This window comes from Triturus cristatus, chromosome 5_1, assembly GCF_964204655.1.
Source record: "Triturus cristatus chromosome 5_1, aTriCri1.1, whole genome shotgun sequence".
NCBI lineage: Eukaryota > Metazoa > Chordata > Amphibia > Caudata > Salamandridae > Triturus > Triturus cristatus.
Window position 1 is genome coordinate 472,987,058 of NC_140587.1, and position 20,666 is coordinate 473,007,723.

General features: G+C 47.5%; 1 protein-coding gene across 2 annotated transcripts in view; it reads left to right on the forward strand.

Annotated features, from left to right (window-relative positions):
• Positions 1 to 20,666, forward strand: part of NBN (nibrin) — a 443,605-nt gene that overhangs the window by 120,686 nt on the left and 302,253 nt on the right. For both annotated transcript variants that reach the window (XM_085605307.1, XM_085605308.1), the window contains one exon: positions 19,319 to 19,436. In XM_085605307.1, the coding sequence (XP_085461433.1) occupies positions 19,319 to 19,436 (118 nt within the window). The remainder of the gene's footprint in view (positions 1 to 19,318; positions 19,437 to 20,666) is intronic.

A 20,666-nucleotide genomic window follows, 5' to 3' on the forward strand; every position in this document is an offset into this window, starting at 1 on the left:
CCGCGCAGACTAGCAAGAGCCTAGGCGCCAACACATCTACATACTGCGCATAGAATTCAACCGGCAGGCCATCTACTCCTGGTGTTTTATTTCTAGCCATCTGCTTGATGGCCACCCGGACCTCTGATAGCGTTATGGGTCCGCCCCGGTCTTTCGCAGTCTCAACATCCACCACTGGGAGCTGAATAGTCTCCAGATAGTCGGCTATTGCAGAGACACCCACCTCCAATTGGCTCTCATATAGGCCTGTATAATACGACTGGAATCGCTTCAAAACCGCAGCCTGCGAATAGACTACCTCCCCCGTCTCCGTTCTAATGCTCATGACCGGGCAACCTCTGGGTTCCGGGTTAGCTAGCCTAGCCAGTAGTGTTCCCACCTTGTCCCGCTCCGCATGCACTCTGGTAACATACAACTTATAATCAAAACACCGCAGGCGCTCTGTTTCAGTCGCCACTAACTCCTTCGCCTCAAGCAGCTCGGCCTGTAAGTCTGGCCGCTCAGGCCTGCGCCGCTCCAAATCCCGCAGTGCTCCCTCCGCCTTCCCCAAATCAGCCAGGACTGTCGTCCGTACATTCAAAAATCTGCCCATACAAATGCCTCTGGCCACCACCTTCATTGCATCCCATTCTATTGATCTCGTAGTAGCTGAGCCCTCATTCTCCCTAAAGTAGTGCTCAACGCCCTGAAGGACCGCATCGCTAAACACCAGGTCTTCTAATGTATCGGGTCGCAGCCTCCATGTGGGGACAGCTGACCTCGGCCGCTGCCACTGCACCGACAGCAACAATGGGTTATGGTCTGAGATAGTTCTAGTTAAATACTCCGTGTGGGCCATCATGGGAGCCAGGGGTCCGCTACACAAAATGGAGTCTATCCTAACATGCAGCGCATGTAAAGCTGAGAAGAAGGAATAGTCCCTGACTCCAGGATGTTGCTCCCTCCATACATCTACAAGGCCCCACCTCTCCTGCCAGTCTGCTCTGTGCGCCGCTAACCGGCGCACCGGGGAGTCGGCCAATGGGGGATGCGACCTATCTAGGGCTACATCAGTGATTGAATTGAAATCCCCTCCCAGCAATATGGGGCCTGCCAGGAAATGTGCCAGGGAGCCTGTCATGCTAGCAAAGAAGCGGGCCTGGTCCGTATTAGGCGCATATATACTGCACAGGACCACGCTCTGACCATAGAGCCGCCCCTCCACCGCCACAAAGCGACCTTCAGGGTCTACTAGCTGGTTCGTGGCCTGGAATGGGACCCTCACCCACACCAACACCCCCCTGGCAAACGCTGAGTACGTGGTCCCAAACACCTGGCCACGCCACCGCTTCTGCAGTGCAGTGTATTCCTGCTTAGTTAAGTGAGTCTCTTGCAGTAGTGCAATTTGGATGCCTCGTCTCACCAGCTGGGCGTGCACCTTATATCTTCGCGTCATAGTTCGAAGTCCACGGACATTCCATGTGAGGCATTTCAAATTAGGTAACGTCCCCATTGCAGCCACCACCCAACAATTTCACCAGTGTCAATTGGTCACCCACAGCATCGCAGTAGAACCCCCAAACTAAAACACCCCAACAAACTCCCCCCACCCCTCTCCCCAGAACAGGACCCAATAATGCAATATCAGCCCCCATCCAAACCTGCAACCGTCCCCACATCCCCTACTCTGTGGTCGTCACCACAGAAGGCCTTAAGGGCAACGAGAGGGTGATTCAGAGCCGACCCGGATCCAGCCAAGCCCCTGCCCCGAGCCCACGACCCCATGTAGGTCACAACACAATACCTGCTAATCCACAGAGCACCAGGGCATTCAACCAGAGCAGGAGTTGGGAATATGGCCTCACCCCCAGTGTCAACCGTTAAATAGGCCATCGGCCGTCTGTGGGGTGACCGCCGGCCTTCCAGAGCTCTCAGCATCCGAGTTTTCACCGCCCGATCGTCCTCCATCCTCACCGGAGTCCGAGCCCACCGATACCCTCTCCTGTTGGGAGCCCGTGATGATCCCCGTTGCAGCCAGTGCTCCCCTCCTGTCGTCCGCCATCTGGTCGTCCCGCACCGCCCTCTTGATTTTATCACGTTTGCGGATGCGTTGAGATTTCCGCACCTGGATCGGCTTCTGTCTCTCCTTCTCACCTTTCCCTTTGCGGTCCGTTCCAACACGATACAACTCAAGCCACGACCACACCTCCTCAGGGGTCTGAAAGAATTGAGTCTTATCACCCAAGATCACTCGCAGCTTTGCCGGAAAAAGCAAGGAATATTGTATGCCCTCGGTCCTCAGTTCTTTTTTCACAGCCAGAAAAGAAGCCCTGTTTCTCTGAACCTCCTGCGTATAATCGGGGAACACCGTGACCGAGCTATTCTCCACCTGAAACGGGCCCTCCGAGCGCGCCCTCTGTATCAATAGATCTCTGTCCTTGTAATGCAATAATCTGGCCACCATCGGTCTTGGAGGGCGGCCCTGCACGGGCGGGCGGGCCGGGACCCTATGCGCTCTTTCCAGGGTGAAAAAGGGGGAGAGACCCTCCGGGGCCACGATCGTTTTAAACCAGTTCTCCATATAGGCCACCGCATCATCCCCTTCAATGTGTTCCGGCAGGCCCACTACCCTCACGTTGTTCCTCCGATTACGACTTTCGGCGTCCTCCGCCCGTTTCTCCAGCGTCGCCAGGCGGCCAAGGATATCAGCGATTTTGTGTTCTGCAGTCACCACTGCCGGTTTGAGCTCCTGAAGCAGTAATTCATTGTCCTTCACCCTGTCTGTAAGTTTAGCATGATCCGCCCTCAAGAGGCCCAGTCCAGTGGCAACCTGCGCTATGTCGTGACGCAAGGCCTCCTTGGTCGCAGTGATCGCCTCCAATATGCCATCCAGCTGTTTATTCAGGCGACGTTCCTGCGCTGCGCCTTCCGAATCACTCTGGTCCCCGCTAGCCGCGGCCGGCCCCATCGCGTTGCTGCGCCCACAAGTCAGCTGCGGCTCAAAGCCCTGAGCGGCCATCTCGCTCCGTGTGAGCGCCAGAGCAGGGTCACCTCCGGTATGCGTGCCGGTCCCAACGTTCAGCCACCACGGGAGAGAGGGCCCCGAGCCCGGCCCCTGCACAATGATCTCCGTGTCCCCCTCGAGCAGCGGCCGCCCCCCCCAGGGGTCAGTTTCGTTCAGTCCGCACTCCCCGATCTCGCAGCAAGCTGTCCGTCCACTGCCTTATACCTCCCGGTCCGGGTGGGGCAGCGCTCACACCCCCCAAATGCGCCTGCAATGCGGACTCACCCCGATTTCGAGTCCACGTCGGGGAAGCCCCAGCTCAACCAACCAGGGGAGGCCAGTTCTGTACCGCAGAGGGGCACCGCTCCACGGCGGGTCGGCACGCCTGCCCCCAGCACTCCCCGATCCCAGAGCGTCCGATGCCCCGTCGGGCCAGCGACGGCAGCGCACAACCGCTGAGTGCCGATCCCGCAGGTCTCTTGCCAGCCCCTGGATCGGGCCTTGGGCCACTCCCCCCGCGGCTCAGCAACCACTCTCGTCCGTTCTGTCCCAACCTAGGGATCCGCGTCTCATGGGGAACATCGCCAGGGGCCATCAAGCAGCCCTGAGACCGGGCATAGCGTCCAGCACTCCTCTCACCCGCTCCGTCCCCGCTATGCACCTGCGTGCGGCGTCTGTGGCTTGGCGCCGTCGGGGTCCTGGCATCCACGGATATCCCAAATCACAGTCTAGCAGCGGGGCCCGTCTCGCAAGGCCGCCATACTCGACGATGGGGGAGGGGCGTCGCAGTCGCTCACGTCCGCTGCAGCTGTAAGCTCTGCTCACCTAAGCCGTGTCCGTGGGGGCACGTACGGCGGGGAGCTTGCACCGCTTTGCGCAGCAGGGGGTGATCTGCCCTACGCCCCAGCCGCGAGCCGTTGTTCTTCGCCAGTTAGGCTCCGTTGTTCGGGGCGGCCGCCATCTTGGCCGCAGAGCGCCGCACCTCGCCGTTCCATTTTCAGGCTCCGGCACCCCCCCTGGCCGCTTGTCGTCCCGCAGTCACTCTCCTCCGCAGCCCCGGTGCTCTGTGCAGCAAGCCCGCACCACCAGCGGTGTGTTTCCGAGGGTAAACAGGATAAATAACAGGATCAGGCACGGAGCTGCAGGCTCACGCCGCCATCCCGATCGGCGTCCAGACCACGCCCCCTCTGTATAATGTGTGCATGATGTAAAGTACTGTGACAACCTATGAGTAGCGCTATACAACAAATGAAATGCATATGAAAGAGGGGCTATGGAGAGATGGGGAGCACTGGTGGAGGGTGGCAGTGAGGGAATCCGAGGAGGAGTTAATGAGGGGGAGCTACCGATGGATGAGCGTGGTAGTGAGGGAATATGAGGAGGAGGTCATTGGGGAGGGCCTACGAAGCGATGAGGGGCACTGGTGGAGGGTGGAAGTGAAGGAGTCTGAGGAGGACGTCATGGGGTGGAGGGAGGAGCTACAGAGAGATGAGGGCCACCGGTGGAGGGTAGTATTGAGGGAATCTGAGAAGGAGGACAATAGGGGAACTGGTGGAGGGTGGCAGTGACTGAATCTGAGGAGGAGGTCAATAGGGGGAGGGGCTATGGAGAGATGAGGGAACTGATGGAGGGTGGCAGTGAGGGAATCCGAGGAGAAGGTCAAAAGGGGGAGGGGCTATGGAGAGATGAGGGGCATTGTTGGAGGGTGGCAAAGAGGGAATCCGAGGAGAAGGTCATGGGATGGGGGTGCTACAGAGATATGAGGGGCACTAGTGGAGGGTGGTAGTGAGGGAATCAGAGGAGGAGGTGATGGGGTTGGGGGAGCTATGGAGAGATGAGGGGCACTAGTGGAGGGTGTCAGTGAGGGAATCCGAGGAGGAGGTGATAGGGTGTGGGAGCTATGGACAGATGAGGGGCACAAGTGGAGGGTGGCAGTGAGGGAATCTGAGGAGGAGGTGATGGTGTGGGGGAGCTACGGAAAGATGAGGGGCACTAGTGGAGGGTGGCAGTGAGGGAATCCGAGGAGGAGGTCATGGCGTGGGGGAGCTATGGATAGATGAGGGGCACTAGTGGAGGGTGGCAATGAGGGAATCCGAGGAGGAGGTCATGGGGTGGGGGAGCTACGGAGAGATGAGGGGCACTAGTGGAGGGTGGCAGTGAGGGAATCCGAGGAGGAGGTGATAGGGTGTGGGAGCTATGGAGAGATGAGGGGCACTAGTGGAGGGTGGCAGTGAGGGAATCTGAGGAGGAGGTGATGGTGTGGGGGAGCTACGGAGAGATGAGGGGCACTAGTGGAGGGTGGCAGTGAGGGAATCCGAGGAGGAGGTCATGGCGTGGGGGGAGCTACGGAGAGATGAGGGGCACTAGTGGAGGGTGGCAGTGAGGGAATCCGAGGAGGAAGTCATGGGGTGGTGGGGCTATGGAGAGATGAGGGACACTGGTGGAGGGTGGTAGTGTGGGAGTCTGAGGAGGAGGTCATGAGGGGAGAGGCTACGGAGAGATGAAGGGCACTTTTGGAGGGTGGTAGTAAAGGTATCTACGGAGAAAGAGGTCATTGATGGGGTGCCAAAAAAGACTTTTGCACCAGCGCTAAAGCCGGCCCTATCATGGCCTTTCAGTGTTTGGTTATTTAATTAACAGTTGGGTCACTAGGGCAACTGTGGAACATACTTCAAAGTACATGCTAATTACATTTACTGCAATATTCAATATTTCAAATTTGACGGTGATTTTATTAATGGTTTTTTTCCGGAAACAATGAAAGTGGAAATGGATGGTGGCTGACATGGGGCTGGGGCCCAAGGTCAGCTATGAGATAAGGTGCACTGGAGAGGGGTGGTAGAAAAGTGGATAATCAATCCTGTAAAGGAGTGCGCTGCAGAGTCAGGGGTCAGGTGGAGGTAGTAATGGAGAGGGATTCTCCTTAAAGGCTCGCACAGAGGGAGCCCGAGTAGTGTCACTTGCCTGATACTCCCTCCTCAGAAACCTCCTCTTCCCATCAAAGGGATATTACATGGAAAACGACACTTTTTGAGAGTAATAACATTAAGAAAGAGATTTGGAAAAGAGTGCATTTTACTGGGCCTTGTAAGACTAAGAAGAGATAAAGGAGGCCCCGGAAGCAGGCCTGGCTAGACATATAAGTGACAAATGGGGCCCGCAAGGGCCCACCCCAATGCACCCTTGGCCCACCCAAATAAAAATTCCTGGAGCCGGGCCTGAGTATGGTCCTCAGAGTCTCTTGGCTGTCTTTAATACCTCCTAACCTTGCATCCATGCTGGCATTTCATGGTTTCTTCATACTAATTTCGGAAAGCTAGTCATTACTCTGGGGTGGGGTTGCTCTTGGGATCGCTCGACTTCTTTTAAAGATAATTTAAGCGTTCAATGTCAAAGGTGCCTTCTTCACGGGAGCATTTCTTTCTCCTAAACATCCTGCAGATGCTGTATTTATATTCGTTTCACACAGCGTGGGTGGGATTCCCTCTCTGCGGGACATTATTTTGATGTATTCTTTGGCTCCCATTTTCCTTTCTATTTCTTCACACACAACTCCAAGGTAAGTGCACTCTTTCGGCAGCCCGTTGCCTTGTTCTGCATCTGCTCCCTGGGCATGGAGGAATGGAATGGCCTGGGAAGAGGGAAAGGATTTCCTTTCCAGTTTAACCTCATAGGGAGGCCAGAAAGTACTTCCACGCTGTTGCACTGGCCCCTGTGCAATCGGAACACCGACATTCACCGCCCATTCAGACTTTCAGAAGGACTGGGATGTCTGTCTGAGCTAGTGTGCCCATTTTAAGACGCCCGGTGGGGTCTATATTGAGGACCTCGCAGCCCTGCCTTCCACCACCATCTCTCTGCTCTGGCTCTGTGGATTAACCTTTACAACACACCTCCACCTGTCGCATAGTCCCCTGCACTGCACCCATTCCTATCCATTTACTTCATCCTGTTAATGCCTGCCCAGGTGACTTAAGCTCCAGACTTTAAAATAGCGTAAAAGTAGCTAGTGTTTAATCAATAAGGCCATAACAGATTCATTTTTGAAAAGCAAATCGTACTATGTTGTGAGACCTGAGTGATGAGCTAAGACTGGGCCACCCTCCACCCAGGCTCATGTTGAGAACCCTTCATGCTTCCTTGGCGCCTCGGGTTGTCAAGTAAAGGGTTGTTCCAGCTCTATCGAAGCCACTGCGACGCCCATCCAAACAAACTACTATCTGTGCAAGAAAAACTCCAGCTCACGTTTCGGTCCAGTCTGTTAAGGGCTTAAATCAAAAGAGAAATTAGGGTGCCAACGCGCAAAGCGTCTCACGTCACAGACGCGCACTTCCGGCGGGTATTGTAAACATAGGCAGAATAACACGGTTGTCACGATTACGTTTTTGATGCTGAATCCATGAGGAACGTTTTAATTTTACAGGTTACTGCAAGTCATGCAGAGTCGTACAGTTTTAGTTTCCTGGAAGGTCTCGCATTGCGTGCGAGTCTGTTTCCTTGGTTACCATGGGGATATCTATAGCTACCTTGAGGAGCTGCGTACACTCTCTTGGGATTAGCTAAATGAACACAAAAACCCGTGTTATTAAAAAATGCCTTGGGGCTTAACATATCACAACACGAAATGTTTGTGCACATTTAATTATGGACTGCTACCCATTTGGAATGCTTTTATTTTCAGCTCGGATAATGGGCATAGTTAACTAGTTCATGTTCAGTCTGTTTTTACTAGTCTTGTTAATATATCGGTGGGTTGCTACAACATTTACTGTGCATAATGCTGAAAGCAAGAGCTCTGTGATCACTATTTCATAGTAATCGAAAGTAGTAGAAATGCCTGGAATCTCCCCATCTTCAGAAATGTTCACCTGCCAAAGGGTAAAACGTAAGTAAGTGGCCATCTGCTTTTTGAAAAGTAAGTTTACATCAGTCATGTTGGTACCTATTGGACAGTGTTGGAGTGCAAAAACCCTGGTAAAGGGGAAAGCAAAACCCGTACCGTTATACTTCCTGCGTCACAGACCTGACGTCACACTAACTCATTCACACATGCAGTCATTGGTGGGGCCCATAACACCAATATTCACACTAAACATTTACCGGTCTGCACACAGTTGGAGGGATGAGCGGTTCAAGCGCTCGACATGTGAGGGGAGTACCTAATAACCTATAGGGAAAGAAAAGTTAATTTTACAAAATATACATCAATATCCCTTCCACCTACAGATCTCAATCCTACACATCAAGGCACTCTGTAGTGATGGTGTATTGCTTTAAGTTTAGTTCTAGTTCCATGACTAGAACCTGGTTAGGTAATAGGAATGTTGTTGCATGAACAGGAGTTCGTTACTGGACTATCTGTTGTGCTTTCTGAGCAGCTTGTCCTTGATGTACTTGGCTCTCTTGGAATAAATACTTGAATTATATATTGCACCTGCCTCCACTTCTTCCTTTTGCTACAACAACCTCGAGATCCCTACACAGATTTGGTGACGATTTGGGATACGGAATTGGTTATTTTCCTGGAATTTTTTTTTTTAGAACTTTATTCGACCTTTCTCTTTTTTTAAAAAAAAAGAAGGAAGAGAAACGTAATATGGAGTTTCGCCCATCACCATCGACAGAAGAACAGAATCCGTCATAGCCTGCGGCCACTGAGGAAGCTGTCTCCCCTCCCCTTCACCGAGAGCGCAACTGTCGGTCGTTCTACTTTGGGGAAATAGACTTTCCTTGAGGACTTTCCTTGGTGCAGCTGAATGACCGCTCGTACATGCGGTAAGCATAGTAATGTGGTTCAGCGTAGTTGCTCATGGGGGAAGAATACATGCTTTATCTTAAAACAGAGCACTAACGCAACCGACTTACTTTAAAAAGTCGCATCCCCGCGCTTTCCAAAGCCGCGAGTCTTTCTTTCGAACGTGCTCTCGAATCCAGCGCAACTGTACAAGACCGAGGACGTACGTGGGGAAGGCGTCACAAAGCGTCACCACGTTACGTCTCAAGGGGCCATCTTGTTTTTGTTGGTTGACTGTTTCCATGGCAGCATAGTAACAGGACCTCCAGGCACGCTTCACTCGCTGCAATCTCAACATTTGTAGCGCGCACCTGGAACAAAACGCGCGCTACTAAATTTTCTTATAAAGGAAGTCCTTCAAAAAGGGTAAAGGTATTTTAAAAAAACAAAAACGTTGTTTTGAAAGTATTTGTTACATTCAGCTCATTATTTAAGCAGCTCTAAATGTCATGTTCAGCTGAGTACATCAGGGAAATTTTCGTGAAATTGAGATACTGTATTTGCACAACGCTGCATACTTGAGGAAGAGGTTAATTCACACAGTATACGTGAGGAACAGGTGAAAGCACCTATTTTGTTTCATGTTATTTAATTCCTGGTTACTATTGCCTCATTATTGACTAACATGCCTACCAACACATCATCCACTGATGCAAGAAATAATACTTCTGGGGATGGAAATGTCTCGAATCCACACATCAATTCACCAAAAGAATTTTTACCTACACCTGGTGAACCGATAGTAGCATGGTTGGACTGGAAGTAGTATTTCATCAACTATATTGCAAATTTAGAGGACATCAGTGGAACATTTTCACCTGAAAGGAAAAAGAGAATGTTACGGTACTCATTAGGCCCTGAAGGTTTACGCATATTCAATAAATTGCATAAACATGAGAGATCAGAGGGTGATCTGGATGTATTTAAATCAGCGATTTTGGATCTGGATGATCATTTTTCTCCCTCTGTTTGTATTGCTGTCGCCAAACATTCTTTTTTCCACAGGAAACAGGAAAAACACGAAACAATAGAGGAATATGTTTCTGCATTAAAGAAATTAGCGAGCAAGTGTAGGTTTGCACAACTGCATGACGAGTTCATCCGAGACCAGGTAGTCATGTACACTAAGAATAGGACCTTACAGGATAAGTTGTGGGTTGAAGGAGAAAGTTGTCTTAAGGACATCATTGCCATGGTTAAGAAAGCTGAACTATCAGAGCGTTGTGCTAAAGCCACACTTTCTCATGATAAAACAAGTACAGATGAAGTTGTGGGCAGAGTAAGTGGAAAAAAAGTTGTGTATAAAAATCACGGAAACACAAGGTTTGATAAAGGCAAACCAGATTCCACGGGAAAAAAAAAATATGACAGTGTAGAAACTAAAAGATTCGGCAATCTGATTTGCTATAGATGTGGGAGTTATTCACACTCCGCAGCATATGAGAAATGTCCAGCCAAATCGGCTAAGTGTTTAGAATGTGGTTTGATAGGACACGTCTCTAGAGTGTGTAGACGTAAACATAACAAGAATTCTAAGGGGAAAGTAAAGTGCGTTCAAGAAGGTGATGATGATAGTTCTTCAACTTCCAGTGATGCAGAAGTACAGGTGAACTGTGTCCAAAAAAAGAAGGTGGTACTAAACATCACTGGTAGTTCATCATCTAAACCTTTGTGCATGGTCTCTTTAGGGGGGATCGTAGTCCAATTAGCTGCTGATTCGGGATCTCCATTCACCATTGTCTCACAAGAGATATGGAATAATCAGTTCATTAACAAAATAGGTGAATGGTTAGAGCCTAATGATGTCTCTGCCGAAAGCTTCACGGGGGATAAAATAGACATGTTAGGTTTTAGGACTCTAGTTTTCAGGTTTAAAGAAAGACAAGCTGTGGGAAAGTTGTATGTAGCTAGAGAGGGCCCATCAGTCTTGGGATGGAGAGATCAGAAGTCATTAGACATCATCCTGAATCCGAATAGCAAGGAACAAGTATTAGTCTCCTGCGATGGGGAAGACACTAAGAAATGGGTCTTGCAAGAATTTCCAGAAGTTTTCAGCAATAGCATGGGTAGACTAAAGGGATTTACACATCGGATTAACTTAAAAGAGGGGGCTAGTCCCAAGATTCACAAGGCAAGGAACATTCCTTTTATTGTCAGGGATGAGGTGAAAGCGGAGCTTAAGAAAATGTTAGATAACAATGTCATTGAACCGGTAGAAGCAGCAGAATGGGTTTCTCCATTAGTCGTAGCACGCATATCTAATGGCAAGGCCCGTTTATGCGTGGACTTAAGGGATCTCAATGACAACATTTTAGTTGACCAGTTTCCCCTTCCCAGGATTGATGAGATGCTATCTGTGACACGGAACGCAAAGGGGTTTTCCACTTTGGACCTCTCAACGGCATATCATCAAGTTGTCCTAGAGAAAAGTAGCAGGCATTTCACCACTTTCTGTACACCATTTGGCTGTTATAGATTTAAATGCATACCTTTTGGTTTGGCATCAGCCGCTGCGGTATTTCAGAGGCTTATGTCAAACCTTTTCAGCCACATTTAAGAAGTTGCAGTCTTCCAAGACGATATTTTAATTATGGGTAAAGATAAAACACACCATGACATGATCTTAAGAGAAGTTTTGTCCATTCTCCGAGATAATGGTTTGGTGGCTGAAGGCAGCAAGTGTAAATTTGCTGAGAAATCAGTTACCTATTTAGGACATGAAATTGGGTGCTCAGGTATCAAACCAAAAAGGGGTCTGGTAAAGGCCATTCTCAATGCACCCCCACCAAAATCTAAGGATGAACTCCGATCTTTTCTTGGTTTGGCTGAATTTTATTCGAAATTTGTTAATAATTGTGCAAAAATGACTTACGAAATGCCACCTTAATGAAAAATAAGGCTACGTTTGTATGAACGAGTGCATGTCAGAGCTCATTCGTTAGCATTAAAGAAGCAATTGCTCATGCTCCCACGTTACAGGGCTTCGACCCACAGGCATTTTCCATCATCACGACTGACGCCAGTGGTACAGGCCTAGGTGGGGTCTTATCTCAAATGTCGGACCAGGGTAAAGAGGTAGTCATAGCTTTTGCTTCTAGTTCTCTTTCTCCAACGGAAGAGAAGTATTCAGTAATAGAGCGAGAAGCTTTAGCCTGTGTCTGGGCCATGGAACATTTTAGAAAGTTTATATGGGGGAAGATATTTTTGTTACGTTCGGACGATAAGCCTCCGATGAAACTACTTACGACTGAAGGTCTATCTAGAGCTTCAGCGAGGATTGCAAGGATGTCAATGCAACACCAGGATTTTGTTTACGAGGTGAAATATGTACCGGGCGCGAAAAATGTCATAGCTGATTTTCTCAGCAGGCTTCCTTTACCCATGAAAGAGATTGATCTTGATCCTTGGTGTGAATTTTCGGTAGCGGGGGTGTTTGATGACACTTCTGGTTTGCGTAGAAAGGATTGGCACCAGGAATGTAGCATGGACAAGATTTTAGAGACCGTTAGAAACAGAGTCATCCAAGGTTGGTCCAATGAGTGTAAACAGGATACGGTACTGAGAGCATTTTGGGAAGTTCGTGATGAATTGAGCCTAGATGGGGATTTTGTGTGCAGGGGTGGAAAAATTATACCCCCACTAGGAATGCGGAAAAAAATCATGGTCATTGGCCACAAAGGACACCCAGGAGTTTCTCGCACTAAGAGAAACATTAAAGCTTTGTATTGGTGGCCTAGGATTGATTTGGAAATAGAAAGATTTGTAAGGGAGTGTATTAACTGCGAGTGCTCCGACAAAGCACAGAAAACACTAACTGGCACATGCATCAACAATGCCATTTGCGATTCCTTATTAGCGAAAAATAAGGATTCGCTAATAAGGAATAGCAAAAGGCTATGCATGTAGAAATCGCTTACAAAATAGCGATTCCTAAACATTCCTTAATTGCTACTTGCAAATTGCGAGTTGCAATTAAGGAATTACCTTCCCATTCATTCCTATGGGCCTAGAGGCCCATAGGACTGAATGGGAAGGTAATTCCTTAATTGCAACTCGCAATTAGAGAATCGCAAATTGCTCATGCAATTTCAAGGGTGCCAGGGTGTCAAAAGGACACCCTGTTGCACCCCTGAAATCTGCATATGAGTACATCTTGCACACACACATGCCCCAAGGGCATGTGTGTGTGTAAAATGGAACTTTGAAAAAAGCACTTAAGTGCATTTTTCAATGTTTTTGCAAATTACCATGAAGTTCAACTTCATGGTAATTTGCTCCCCCTATTAGCGAAATCGCTAATATTTTTACTTTCATGCATTGCATTTAAGGAATCTCAATTTGAGATTCCTTAAATGCAATCGCAATTTAAGGAATCGCAATTTAGAGATTCCTTATTTTGCTATTTTTGCATTTGGGATGATGCATACCAAATGCAAAAATACCGGGAGCAAAGGGTCAGATTCTGAGCTGGAGCGGGCGGAACGAGAGCGCGAGGAGAGCGGGGTTCCTTGAGGCTGGGGAAAATAGACGTAATCCCCGACGACTGGCACGAATTAGAGTTAGGGACCACTGGAGGGGCCTACATCAGCAGCAGTTGGGGGGTGGGGTGGGCGGGGGGGGAGTTCATGAGGTAGGAGGGTAGTGTTATAACGAGTTGGATTTGGGGAGAGAATCTGATTGGACAGAAAGCAGAGGCTCTCATGGGGCATGGACCGGGCATCGCTATGAGGCGATAGTTGTGTTAATTTGCTTAACTGTCTAAATATGCCGCCCGGCCCCCGGGATGTGGGCTAAATGGCTGTGTGCATTGCTAAACCGCAGGGTGTGATCGGAGATTGTACGTGGGTGCCGGTTGCCCCGATGGTTGTTTTGCTTAAAATGCTGCAATAAAAACATGTTTAAAAAAAAAAAAAAAGGGTCAGATTCTGAGAATCTGCCCGTTTGCGACCGGTTTTTGTTTTGATGCATGTGGGCCTAAATCCCCCTATGTCATCTCTTCCTTGCCCAAATTTATCCTGGGAAGAAGTCGCTTTAGATATCATGGGGCCCTTAGTGTGGCAGGATGGCGTCACTAAGTACATTTTAGTTCTTGTGGATTTATTTTCAAGATGGCTTGAAGTTGAGGTTGTCACGAAAGTAAACACAGAGACAGTTATTCGTTTTTTGGAGAAATGTTTATTGAGAGAAGGTTTTCCAGCTTGCATTTTGACAGACAACGGAGTTCAGTTCAAGTCTGACTTGACGAGGGAGTTTGTGAAAAACACTGGCATTGAGCAGAAGTTCACAGCTTTGTATCACCCAAGGGGAAATTCAGTAGTGGAAAGGGTGAATAGAGTATTAAAAGGCATTTTACAATTGGCAAAGAAAGGGAAAAAGAATTGGGATGACGAACTTAGTAAATTGATTTGGTCCTATAGAATTACAAACCATGATACAATTGGGGAGAGTCCGTTTGGCTTAATGCGTGGTAGATTTCCCATTGCAAAATTAATCCAGGATGGATTGGTAGAAGCAGGAAATATGAATGGGATCCTGATCTTGGAAGGGAATCCATCATAAATTCACAATGCAAAAATAAATTATATTTTGATGCTAAACATGGTACTAGAGAACCATGTGTCAAAGTTGGACAGTGTGTTAAGGTTAAACTTGCGAGAAAATCAAGCAAGTTACAACCCAGGTTTTCGGATCCTAGAACCATCACAAGGGTCATGAGAAACACGGTGCAACACGATGATGGCAGTGTCCATCATATGAGTCGCATTGCGTTTTCCACAGATCATGGTATTACAAAAAAAATTATTTTAGAAGGGAGAAGAGACTATTGGTGGATGGATGTGTTTCCTTCCCTTGAAAAACACAATGGGATGTTAGGGGACACTGCTCTGGGGAGGAGTGCACAGTCCATACCTCCTTTGGTTTCTCAGACTTCGCAGGATGGAGCAAATGGTGATATCTCTCACTATCAAGATAACATCGGTGATCAACCCCCTTATTGTTTGGAGGAAATGGAGGGGCGACATCAGGAAGTGGGTAGTGAATTGGATGCACATGGTAAAGGGGTAATCAGTGACTGCACCAGTGGTTGCAAAACCAGCAAGTTTGGCAGGCGTATCACTGCTCCCAAGAAACTTGATGATTTTGTGCGTTTTTATTTGATGTGTATATGTTTGTTTCCCTTAACTTTATTTTTTATATGATTTATATGTGTGTGGTGTATTAAATGATATTTGTAAAAAAAATTAATTAAGAAGGGGGATGTGTAGTGATGGTGTATTGCTTTAAGTTTAGTTCTAGTTCCATGACTAGAACCTGGTTAGGTAATGGGAATGTTGTTGCATGAACAGGAGTTCGTTACTGGACTATCTGTTGTGCTTTCTGAGCTGCTTGTCCTTGATGTACTTGGCTCTCTTGGAATAAATACTTGAATTATATATTGCACCTGCCTCCACTTTTTCCTTTTGCTACAACAACCTCGAGATCCCTACACACTCCTCCCACGTGGTCAATGGACCAAATAGTTGGATTGGTTGATGGTGATCTTAGAACCAGCTAAAACCTATTTAAGATTTAGACCTTAACCTTCTCAATAAACCACAAACAAATTTCTTGTTAATCAATCTCTGTTTATCTATAGAGTATGGAAAGTTTATATCCGATTTTAATTAAATTGCAGAACATCATATTTACCTAATCTGTCTATCTGAAGTCCTCTAAGTCTGTCGTCATTTGTCAAAGCAGATTAATGTTCAAGTTCTGTGCTCAGCACCCCACAGTCTCAAAGATCGGCCAAGATCAGAGACGTGCAATGCCCATAAAATTAGGAAAAGTTCGTAGTCATCAGGTAATTGGGCAGCATCCGGACCATTTAGGATTCAGGAACGCAGCAGTCACCCTAAGTAGTAGAGTTCGCGTAGCGTCACCGTCGTTGTCTTCAGTCAGCAATTTGGTCAGTAGATCGGAGGTCCGAGATCCCTCTCTATTCTACCATGTACTTTTATAACAAAATCACAGTAAAAAGTTACATTTTGATCATTCCATACAGTCGTGATTGGTTGGTTGAGATCGTCCGAGGGGTTTAGCACAGTTTGAGGGGTGAGGTCACAAGTTCAGTTCATTCCGGTTTTTTGTAGACGTCTATTGTCCTGTCACTTGGCTGTTGTCCCACAGTGGCCTTGCCTTAGGACAGTGGGTTACGGGTCATGCAGAGGCTGCAGTCATCTTTGTCGCAGTTGCACAGTTCGCTCCACGCCTCGTGGGACAGTGGCCACATCGTCGTGTCGCGTCGGCGTCCATTTTGGAATTTAGGCCCAAACGCTAACTTAAGCAAAACAAACACCAAAGAGTAATTAATCCATAGAAATAATAAATCTAATGTTAACCCCTTACTAATCCCTCTATGTGCTTGTATTTATCTAGCGTATAGCGACATTTAAAGCGTTTATATTCACCCTTTACGTTGTCTTCTCGAGCAACATTACAGAGACATCACAAAAGCAACATATACCATGCAATATTCTATTTATTACATATACTACTGTTAGTATGCGTACTGATTTTAGTCATAAAGGTTATTTAGCCATGCAAAATGCAAACCCCACGTATATTTTGTATATTAATAATGTTGATTAATAAAACATGCAAAACTCATTTAATAAAATATTATAGTTAATAGATTATTCAATGAGTGATCTCATGCAGAATAGGGGGGTATACAAAATGTTGTACTACCCGCTCCATCAACAGAATAAATATAATACGGCAATGATGCAGTGAATATAATAAGGCAGTTTCATGGTTTTGCAACTAGTTATGGAAACATAGATTATAATGATATAGAGTATCCTCAAAACGTAGTCAATATTATTTTTCGTCAAAAGCCTTTTTCCTTTTTTTGTAAAGTGGTGCTAGGGGTAAGCTATTGTCTTGTTGTTAGAATAAAATGCGGAATGGACCAAGAAGTCAGAGCGATCTTTTTTTGTCCATGTTCTGCCTCAGAGTCGTCCTCTTTCATTGTTTGCATGATGTAGCGTGTGTTTGTGTAAGCTTGGTTTATTAACTGTTGTCGTATACATGTAGATGCTTTTCCATCTAGGACCAAGGCTTTAAGTGGGTCGGGTCCTGCCGGTGCTGAGCACCAGCAGTCCTGAAAAGCAGGTGATGAGACGGGTCACTATCCGGCTCTTTATTTTTGCCCTCACTCTCAGAGTGAAAAAAATAATTATTAACTCTGCAGCAGCACCACCCTTCATGGCCTTTAAACTAACTTCAAAGAGACTAGTTCTTTCACAGTCTCATCATTTCAGAACGGAAGCGTTTTCAATACTGTATAAAACGAAGCCATACTTAATGCAAATTTTGTTTTATGGAACTAACAACCATTGACAAAGGCAAGAGTCCTGGCTTGTTGTATGTTGAATGTTACTTATTGTATCTGGCTATCTGGATACAATGATAAAAACAGCAAAATACCAGTCGGACGGCACACTATGCTAAGCACAGATTTTTAGTTTAAGATTTTGTTAAGCCACGCCCTTAATTACATTGGCCACGCCCCTTTGAGATACTTACCAGTTTTCTCACCCCACTTCATGCCCTGTCTAGGACCCTCATTACAAATGGCCCAATGATTCCAATGGTCCTGGTGATGGGAGGTATTGGGCTCATTGGCGCTATGAGTTGCCGAATGCAGCCAAAATCTCAGTGTGAAGCACCAGATTGCAAACAAGTGAGCATGGAAACGCGTGGTAATTCCCCGATCTTGTAATCCCCATTATTTAATTGCCCCAAGATTACCAGGACACCCGGTAACTGAAATTCAAAGGTGTGGAAACAATAGGGGTTTTTCTGGGATACTTGTAATAATGGTCTTAGTGCAGCCACTTGTTCCTGCCAACATTAGCAGATGACAATTTATTTTTGAGGTCCTTGCATGACAATTTATTTTTGAGGACTTTCTATGTGAACGACTATCGAGTCTTTAGACAGGTGTAAAGCATAATGCACTGCTCACTTCCTTGCTGTAATGCTGCTGATGGTGTTTGGCCTCTGGTTCTGTCTTGACTGGTTCTGCTGGCTCCAATAATCACCCGCCCACTTGAGTAGCTGCAGTATTACTCCTTCCGTTGCTGCCCTTGCATGCTACCACACTGATGAGCTTTTGAGCAGAGGCCTCCTGAGGAATTTATGACGGTTTCCACTCCCACTAAGTTGGACCGTGTGTTTGGTGTGCCTGTTCAAAAGTTGTTAGTGTGGTTAGCATGCGAGTTGCAGACTCCATTTCTAGTAGGATAGCTAGTTTGTTGCTACTTTTGGGTAGTGGGCTCAGCCCCTTCTGTCCCTGTGACTCTTCTGTTTTTTCACTAGGTAGTCTGTTCCATAATCCACCCACTTGGAGGCTGCCCTCTCCCTTGTACTGCTCCCAAGCAGGTTAGTCTCTCCCTCATGTGTCTAACCCAAGGCCATCCTCTTCCTCATCAGTCTACACCGACGGTCTGCTCTCCAGCTTAATCCTAAAGTCGACCATGTGCTCATCCCGCGCTGCCCACAGTCTCCCATTACAAGTTTTCTTCTTCACCTATATAAAGCTGTTTGGGGTCCTCGCACTACCTCCTGCAATGCGCTCTCCTGCTCCTCCCCATCCATTCACAGATTGGCTTCTTCCTCACCCACGTGTCTTTGTCTACCTAGCCCATTCTCCCTCTGTGGCTGCACAATTGCATAGTAAAGCAACGCACAACTTCTTTTCCTGTTTTCTTTAGTTCACCATTTGCTAATGCAGCTGATGCTGTACCACATTCTAAAATTAGTTTGAAGATTCTTTGTGTTAGTGAGCATGTGTCTTTGCTTTTGCTTCTCAATCTGCCTTTGGGGAGGTAGTGAGGGTAATTTTCATGTGTCAGGATCTCAATGAGGGTACAAGTTTCTACATCGCCATGATTGCATGGTATATTGTAGATGAAACGTCTTCTTCCTTTTCATACAGTAGTAACACTATCATTTTCCATTAGCTACATATCTCTAAATGCGCCTAAACCTTTGTCTCGGTTTCTCCACTGCCATATCCTGTCCTTTGAATTATTCCAGGAAATCTCATAAGATAATGCTAAAAAACGTACCATTGTGTGTTGGCCCTCAAAAATCCCTTCCATCACCTTGTACCGCTCCAAAGGTTTCTCTGCTTCAATTTTTTTAATTTGCAATTCGCTTAACAGAATCATTGATGCTACCTGTATGACAACTCTGAGTTTTCTCAAGTTCCTCTTAATTTTTCACTTTTTAAATGTTATTAGTTAAGATTCACATCTTAATATGCAGAGTGGTGTAATCCCCAACCGTTCTCTCCACTATTACTGATAAAGTCATTAAAAAGGGAGTGCCCCGGTAGAGATCTATGTTGCAGTCCACTGGTTGTTGATTGGTTCCCAGGTATTAGGCACACTTAACAAATTGCATACTTCATTTTTGATAGAAAAGATTGTGGTCCTCTGTTTAAAAAAGTGTAGTCCTGAGTTAAACAAGTGTTTTCCTTTGTCTGATAGCTTTTACCCTCCAGTGGATGAGCCAAGTATAAATTCAGAAAAGTTTGATTTGTCTGCGCGACAAGAAAGAAGAAACATCTTTAGTGGAAAAACCTTCCTGTTCCTAAATGCCAAACAGGTAACTTATTTTGATTTGTTATGTAGGCTTGGGCAAGGCAACTGATTGTGATTTTTAATGCTGTTTTGGACAACCCAATCAAAGTTTATTTTTATTGGTGTAGTTAAATTATATTTATATTTAACTCTCTAAGGTTAATTTCTCCTACATTTATTAATGCTCACTTTTCTGGTTTGTGCATATTTAAACTATTAAGAAATTGGGCAATGGTTTTTGGCAATTGATCCTTTGCCAGATGAGGAGGGAGGGTGGTGGCTCCTGTTCCGGACGTCCACTAGCGGAAGCCGGGCCCACTCCCTATCGCTGACTGATGAGGGAAGGGAACAGGAGAGGGCAGGAGCCCGAAAAACACTATGCAAGTGAGCATAGATAGTGGCAGTTTCAGCTCAAAAGGACCTGCATCATCCACACGGGTTACTGTAAAATACCAGAAGTGGCCCAAACAGAAGGGTGGTTGAACTGTGAAGTTTAAGACCTCTTTTATGAGTGCAAGGAGACTTGAACAAGTGGTCCTGTTACCAGGACAAAGCACCAGAAGACAGCGGCTGGCAGGATTGATGAGGATTGAAAGGGGGGACCAGAGGGTACATTAGAAGTTATTTGAGAGAAACCTTAGAGGAGGAGGAGCCTAGCGCGCAACCAAGATGGCCGCGTAGGTGCGAGGCTCCCGAGGACCTCCGCGACCTCCTGAATTAATCCTGGCGATATCCTGTCCTTGTTGAGGGGACTGTGTCGGGGAACCCGAGCTGAGGCGCCACCCGTTTTTTGGGCTCGAATCGGACCCCGAACACCGGTGGGAGCATCGATCGAAGGTTGCGGCCTTCTCCTCGCCGGCCCCCCGGATTGGAGTAGTGGGGCGATCCGGGGACAAAGTGAATAACAGCGGCGAGCGGGGCTGGGCGACTCGCGTACCCCGCGCTTTCGCTTTCGCTTTTGCGCCCTCCTTGCTCTCAAGCGGGGTCGGGCGGCGGAGCGGGGTGCGGTGGTGTGGCCTTGTCCAGGAGCCCGGCTGACCCGGCGGTGGGTTGACCCGCGGTTCGGTGGTCGCCCCCGCCCCCCCCCTGGCACCCGTGACTTGGTATAGCGGCCCGTTCGGGGAGCTTTACACGACGGTGGAAGAGCCAGCATGTCCACCAAACAAGATGGCGACCGGGCGAAGGTGAAGACGACCCGCCGTGGCACGGCGCACCAGGCCAACAGTATGGACCGCTACACGCTCCAGAAGGGTTC